Source organism: Rhinopithecus bieti, unplaced genomic scaffold (genome assembly GCF_001698545.2).
Source record: "Rhinopithecus bieti isolate Rb0 unplaced genomic scaffold, ASM169854v2 scaffold_34943, whole genome shotgun sequence".
Lineage (NCBI taxonomy): Eukaryota > Metazoa > Chordata > Mammalia > Primates > Cercopithecidae > Rhinopithecus > Rhinopithecus bieti.
The window spans coordinates 352,195-360,477 of NW_016815584.1; the positions used below are offsets into that span (position 1 = coordinate 352,195).

At 37.0% G+C, this 8,283-nt stretch overlaps 1 gene segment (V, D, J or C); it reads right to left on the reverse strand.

Moving 5' to 3' along the window:
* Window positions 1-324: 324 nt before the first annotated feature.
* Window positions 325-997, reverse strand: LOC108516117 (Ig lambda chain V-I region WAH-like). The segment is given in 2 exon segments: window positions 325-620; window positions 792-997. Coding segments are annotated over 2 exon segments (360 nt in total).
* Between the last annotated feature and the right edge of the window lie 7,286 nt (window positions 998-8,283).

Consider the following 8,283-nt stretch of genomic DNA (forward strand, 5'->3'; position numbering starts at 1 on the left):
GTGGCACATGCCTATAGTCTCACCTACTCAGAAGGCTGAGTCCCAGCTACCCTTGAGCCCTGGAGTTCAAGGCTACAATGAGCTATGATCATGCCACTGCACTCCAGCGTGGGTGACAGAGAAAGACCCTGTCTCAAAAAAAAAAATTAAAAGCATATTTTTATAGACATTTGTTAATATATAGTGTGTGTCTGGACTTGATTTTTTTTCCTAGTAGAATACCAAATGAAAAAGCTTGGGTAACACTGAATTAAGGAAGAAAAAGTTATTGCTCTTCTGTTTTGCCTCCTGCAAAGGCTGTGATCTCTGTTTCTGTTCAGCTCTTCATGGGTTCCCTGCCTCTGTGTCCTCCACAGCACAGTAGTAAACAGCAGCATCTGCCTCCCGCACCTGGAGGATGAGCAGCGATGAAGAGAATCGTTCATAGGTCATGTTGTATCGTCCCTGCTGAGAAGGCTTTGAGCCCTTAACAAGGAGTCTTGGTGCACATCCCGGGAAGTGAAGGTACCAGAAGAAGTTGTAAGCATTGGACACAGAGTGATTACAGAAGATTTCCACCATGGCTCCCTCCGAAGATGCCACTGTGGAAGGCTGAAACACTTGGTCCTTGCTTTCTGCAACTAAGAAAACAAAGAGGGCTGTCACTTTAATGGTACTATTTGGTTTGTTGATTGCCCCTTAGGTACAGTGAATATTAGATCTGACTTCTCTGTTTTCTATTAAAATGAGTCCAAATTTTAAAACAATTTCCTACACTTTTACAAAACCAAATCGTGAAGGAGCCTACTCACCATTCCACAGAGAGTTGAGGAGAAGTCCCAGCCACACTGTCCCCAGAGTGCCCTGCAGAGCCATGGCCAAAATGCAGTTGGTCTCACCAGAAAGCTTATTTAAGACTATCTGTTTTGCATTTTTTTCTTTGTGTCAGTGACATCATCAGCCAGAATCTACAGCCTTTAGAAGGGTTGCTACAGTTGTGAGGCTGCATAGTAATGACTTCACTGTGCTTTGTTCTGACAAATTAATCTTAAAAGGGAATGCACCCTTTATAAGGTCACTGTGGTTGTGCAAATTTAGTATTCAAGGAGCTTCCTTTCTTCTCTAAGGGTATTAGAAGGAGTCACATAATTAATGGGGCACTGCTCCATTATACAAATTAAAGTGATATATTCACACAAAAAGTATGCTAAATCCCATCACATATGACATGATGACCTGCTAATGTGTTTAAAATAATTAGCATGAAATATTAGTAGCCGCAGTAGATGAGAAATGAATTTTTTTAAGGTACAAAAGTTACTGTGTAAATATGCTGATCAAAATTTGACTCCTTGCATTCAGGGTGATCTTTGGAACAAATACGGGAAAAAAACATCAGTTGTACTTTTTCTGTAAACAAAAGAAGCAAAAACTGCATTTGGAGATAATCTCTTTTGGTATAGTACCTGTCCTCATTTTGCAACTTGACACTGTTATTGTTATTAATATAGGGCTTACTACAAAGTTCTGTCTCCAGCTTTTATTATACTGTACAGGTTTCCTTGGGATTTTACTTGAAAAAGAAGAGGAAACAGTTTGTAGCAATTCGGTGTTTATTATACTGTAGGGTTTTATGTAACCTCCGCCACCTAGTGGACTACATGGGAACTCATGAAAATAATTTTCCATGCACCCCTAAGACAAGTGTTCACATCTTCTCATATCTTCTAGAGATTTCGTGTCCTTTGCTTTTGTTCAAACTATTTATCCTTATTCAATTTCCATAGGAATATGAAGGCTATCCAGATGAAATAATTGCCTTTTGGAAAAGCCTTCTGATTACTAAAAGATGTTCTTTATTCAGGTGAGTGGCTATTAAACATATACCTTCATGGAGTAACACACTTCTCTTTGGATGGTTGCTTTATGAATCCCCTTTGCTTTCTTAAATAGTCTTCTAGGTGAGAGAAAATCTGTTTCTTTCCTAATCTTTTCTCTTTTCTTAATGAGAGAGTCCTTAATAATGATAAGATGAGCCAGGAGCAGTGGCTCGAGCCCATAATCCCAGCACTTTGGGAGGCCAAGGTGAGTGGATCACCTGAGGTCAAGAGCTCAAGACCAGCCTGGCCAACATGGTGAAACGCCGTCTCTACTAAAAATATATAAATTACCTGGGCATGGTGGCAGGCGCCTGTGATCCCAGCTACTCGGGAGGCTGAGGCAGGAGAATCACTTGACCCCGGGAGGCAGAGGTTGCAGTGAGCCGAGATAGCACCACTTCACTCCAACCTGGGCAACAGAGCAAGACTCTGTCTAAAAATATAAAACATAATAATAAGATGATCATTTAGGTCCAACAGAAACCTTGTATTTATATTTATGACCTCAAAAAGCTTCCAAATAAAATACAGAATTCCAAAATGCCTCTAAAATGAGGGTAGAAAAATCAAAGGGAAGTGTACATGGATATATTTAGTGGAAGGACTAAGATCGCTACTATGATTAATTCGAGCTCTGAAATTTCTGACCACCAAAACACAGAGCGGAACACAAAATGAATACAATTTTCCAAGTAAGCTGATTAAGCCTTCAAGCAGCTTCTCACTGAAGCCAAGTAGTACAGAGCTATAGATAATCTAAAACTCTTTTTAGATGCTGGTTATGTACTTTTGGTTCAAAGTAGCTACTACACAGTATTTCAGCATGCACCACACTTACTTAGGCAATCCTCTAGTGATGGAATTATGCCTGTAACTCCTGCAAACACAGCAATTAACATTTTTTTTACATTTCACCTATTAACTATGTGAGAATTTCTCTAGGGTATGTCCCCAGCAAAGATTGTTCAATCATAGTACATACACATGCTTGATTTCACTACGGTAATGATTGAAAGTAGCTACAGCCACTTACACTTCTACCAGCAGTGCATGAGCATTCCAGTCTTTCCATAACCTCAACAACACTTAGTATTATAAAACTGTCTACTTTTACCAATCTACTGAGTGTAGAATCTCAAATTGCATTACTCTGATTATTAGTCAAATTGAGCTGTTTGTATTTCCCTTTCCCATATTATCTATACAAAGGATTGCACACTTTAAAATTAGTCCTCTAGTTTTTCTCAGTAAATCATAAGAATTTCTCATACATTAATTTTTGGCTGTATCCAAAATCACAAGTATCTTTTCCTAATATGGTTCCAGTCTATTAGCTTTGTCTATGGTGTCCTTTTTTTAATGGAAGTCCTTAATTTTGAAGGAATCAACATTATCATTTTTTTCACTTGATTGAGCCTTAGGGATTTTGATTTAGAAATCATTCTTCACCCCAAAGCCACAAATACATTTCCCCACACTGTGTTTATTATCTTTCTAGATTTGTCTTTTACATTTAGGTTTTAATTCATCTAAAATTTACATCTGTGGAAGACCCAACTACTTTATTTTTCTCCATAGAGCAGGACAGTTTTAATAGCACAATCTACTAAATAATCCAGCATTCCCTACAGATTTGTGGCATCATGATTATCATATTAGAGTTACCTATGAACTTGATTCACAAAGTTACCCATTGAACTTCCTGAGTTTTATATTCATCTTGTTGTTTCTGTCTGCAATACTACTATACTATTTTTACTATCTTAGCTTTAGCAAGATCCTCTTTTTGTCAGTCAAATATTCAGATGTAATTTAATAAAATCTACTTAGCTAATTTAAGCAGAAAAGAAAGATATTAAGATACATTAAGTAGATCACAGACTCTCCAGCAGAGATAGGCAGTGAGAATTCAATGCTGTACAGCCAAAAACAATGTCTAAACACGGCACAGGGAAATCTCTAATCAATCAAATCTCACACTACTCACCTTAACACTACAAATTCACTCAACCAACAACAAGTACACTCTGTACTGAATATACAAAGCCCTTCCATTGCTGCCCGGAAAGTGCGAAGCATAGTCCCTACTGTATTAGCTATTCTTTCATTGCTATAAAGAAATACCTGAGACTGGATAACTTACAAAGAAAAGAGGTTTGACTGGCTCACAGTTCTGCAGGCTTTACAGGAAGTAAGTGTTGGCATCTGATCAGCCTCTAGGGAGACCTCAGGAAGCTTACAGTCATGGTAGAAGGCAAAGGAGCAGCAGGCATGTAACATGGTGAAAGAAGGAGCAAATTGCGGGTGGGGGATACCACACACTTTTAAATGACCAGACCTCACAAGAACTCATTATCACAAAGACAGCCCTAAGCCATGAGGGATCTGCCCCCATGATCCAAATACATCCCATCAGGCCCCACCTACAGCACTGGGGATTAAATTTCAACATTTGAGTGGGGACAAATATCCAAACGATATCATCTGATGTATACACTAAAGAATATATCTGCAAACATACTACTGGAGGAAAATAACGAAGAGTAGTGCTGATAGTGGCTATCCCTGTCTTGCTTCTGACCAAAAAGAGAATGCAGCTACGATGTCTGCATTATTGAAGCTTCCTTTGTAACCTAATACATGCCCAATATTTTAGAATGTCCATTAGTGCTGGAAAAGAGTATGTATTTTCTGCACATCCCACAAAGTTCCTTTTGAACATATTTCAATCCACTTCTATCTCCAAAATTCTGTCTCCACAGGGGGCTCAAAATCAGTATGAGGAGACAAGTGGAGAACAGATGGTATGCCTTCCTGCTCCAGTATTTTCTCATCTCTTCACCTTAACCTCTTTACTCATCCAAATTTTCTCTCCTCTCCCCAAGTTACAAAAAAAATAGGTCTCATCTATGAAAGGAGAAAAATTAATTCAGGTGGAGAGAGACAAAGAAAGAAATAAGGAGGATGGAGATCTTGGTAGTTTCACAAGCAGCAGCCACCCAAAATGTCATCGTTTAGCTTGAAAAGACATTTTGAAATGATCTATATCCAACATACCTGGGACTTAAATGCAATATTTATAACAAGATATAATTCTAATTCATTTGAATTCCTCCAAAGTTCTAAGAGAACTTCACTGGTTTAGGACAGTGATTAGAGAAGAAAATAACACCAAGTAGGATTCAAAGAAGAAAGAATAGGCTTAATATTACAGGGAGAGGTATCTGGGGATAGTGTGGGAGATAAATAAAGGAAAAAATGGTAAAACCCCCCAAGATGGCAAAAGGTAACATACAACAAAAATGGGACTTTATCTGTCAGTTATTCAAATAGACTTCAATAAAGTCTACTGAAAAATAATTACTTGCTGTAATTGGATTCTGTGGGAAATGATGAAGAGACTGTGCTCTGTGAAGAAAATTGATTGAGACCTGACAGAATAGCATGAGTGAGGTCAGTGAGAATAGCAGCATAACGATAAAAAACCAAAGGCAATGACAACACCAAAAATAATTGTCAAAATGACTTATTCTGGCCAAGCACAGTGGCTCATGCCTATAAACCCCGCATTTTGGGAGGCTGAGGCAGGCAGGCAGATCACTTGAGGTCAGGAATTCGGGACCAGCTTCGCAACATGGTGAAACCCTCTCTCTACCAAAAATACAAAATTTAGTTGGGCATGGTGGCACACGCCTGTAATTTCAGCTACTCAGGAGGCTGAAGCATGAGAATCACCTGAACCCAGGAGACATACTTTGCAGTGAGCCAAGATCGTGCCACTGCACTCCAGCCTGGGTGACAGAGTGAGACTCTATCTCAAAAACAAATAAATAAATAAATAACTTTTTCTGAACTCTGGAAATTAACAAAAGACTTGCAGTAATTCAAGAAGCGTTTACTCAGGAAAACTGGCTGTATCTAGATAAGAACAGTGAGCAGCAACTCTGTGGTGTTTACATTTGCCCTGTTCTCTTCTTCCTCTCCCCAGCTCTCCAATAGCCTTGAAAACCAACAGCACTGCCACATGGTGAGAAACAGCAGCCTTGAAGCTACTAGAGAGGGCAAAGCTGGTTTGGAGCTCCTCAAAAACATAGTTCTCAGAGAATTGTTATTATTTGACCTGTCTGGCACATTCCTGCAACTTCCATTGGCAAGACTTGCCTCTGTTTATCTTATTCAGAACTTTCTCATTGCAAACAACCTTTCTGGAGGGGAGGGGGTGGAAAACAATAAGCACCAATTATTTAACATTGCCACTGCCTGAGGAGATGATAATAGTGGAACAAACAAGAAACTGACCAATACACTTAAAGGAAAAGCTCAATAATGAAATGTCCATAGGGGGCTCTGAAAAACTCCAACATATTCCGAAACTCTAGAAAGCACAAGCACACAGAAGGCTATATACATGCCAAAGGCCATTTGAAGACGTAGGAAAGATTTAAGAAGTACCTAATATCTCACCTAAGACCTACCTTGAAACTCTGTGATAGCAAGAAGTGAAGGCTAAGGCAGAGTTGCAAACCGCCTGGCTAAATATTGAAAGTCCAGTGAAACCCATATACAAAGCCCATCAGTGAAGGATAAGAGAACTACTGGTTCCAGACACTTAAGGAAATCTCTGTCCAATCATTAGCTGACCATTAAGCTAAACAAGCAGAGACTTTAATGGCCACACATGACAAAGAATACAGACTTTACAAATGTGTTCAGGAAAGTCAGTAAACAAACTGATAGCAAACACAATAACAAGCAGCAGCAACAAACACCGAGGGAGTAAGTGACATTTCCAGAGTTGCCACTTTATTTGAAATATTAATATCTCTCAAAAAATGATAAAATTTTAAAGATAAATAAATGAATAAAATGTTTCAATGCAAAAGTAAAATAAAATATCCATATCCAGTTTTCAACAAAAAAAAAAGATAAAACATGCAAAGAAACAAGAAGATATGGTCTACAGAAAAGTCAAACAAAAAAAGGAAAGTTTAAGGAAGCTAGATATTGAAATTATGAGGCAAAGACTTTAAATCAGCTATTTTAAACATGTTCAAAGAACTTTTAAAAATCACAAATAAGGAACTAAGAGAATATAAGAATTATGTCTCACTAACTACAAAATACCAATGAAGAGATAGAAATTGTAACAAAAGAACCAAATAAAAAATTAACAAATTTAAAAGGATTAAAACTATATAATTTTCTCCTACCATAATGAAATTAAATTAAAAGTTAAAAAGGAAATTTGGGAAATTCACAAATATGTGAAAATTAAACAACACACTCCTAAATAAACAATGACTCAAAGAAGAAATCACGAGTGAAATAGAAAATAATTTGAGATTAAAGGAAACAAAACACACCCAAAAAATCCATAGCAAAACTTATGATATGCAGCTAAAGCACTGCTTAAAGGGAAATTTATAAACACCAAATTATAAAAAGAAAAAATATTAAATTAATCATCTGTTTACCTTAAACTAAAATAAAGGAGCAAACTAAACCTAAAGCAAAAGAAGTAAGGAAATAATAAAGACTAAAGTGGAGATAAATGAAATAGAGATTATAAAAGCAATAGAGAAAACAAATTAAACCAAAATGTCTTCTTTGAAAAGATCAAGAAAATTGACAAAGTTTTTGTCATGCTAAATTAACCAATAAAAAAAACACCGAAATGACTAAAATCAGGAATAGAAACATTACTACCAATTTTACGGAAATAAAAATGATTATAAGGGAATGCTATGAATAGCAATGACATATGCCAACAAATTGGATAATCTGGATGAGAAGACAAATGCTTAGAAAGATGCAAAGTACCAGAACTGACTCAAGAAGAAATAGAAAATCCAAACAGATCTATAACAAGATCAAATAAGTAAACAAAAAATATTCCGCAAAGTCAAGTCCAGGCTTAGGAAGCTTCACTAGTGAATTGTATCAGATGTTTAAAGAATTAGCCCCAATCCTTCACAAACTCTTCCAAAACATGAAAGGAGACAATACTTCCCATTTTGCAATTATAAGGGAACATTGCTTAAAACTTTCACAATATTTCTCAAGCCTGATTTGCCTAATACTTCCCAGACTACATCTTTTTATTCTTCTTTCTCGACTTTTCTCTCTTTTCATAAGAATTCCCTAAGGTTCCATTTTCAGACCTTTAATTTCTGCCCTTTCTCAATCAGTCCTACCTGTGTCTTTGGTAGTCATTTCAAAGACAAATTTTAGGGAAGTAGATGAGCCATTTGTTTTTGAATAAATATCTAATCTGACATGGTTTTGCCTATAGTCATGCAAGTGTGTACTGTCCCACCCCAGGAGAACTATTCACATCACAGACCCATAGATTTTAATTTCCATTACAATTTTTAGGCAAATAGTAGTAAAGCAACTTTATCTCATAAAAATCAGTAAATGCAAA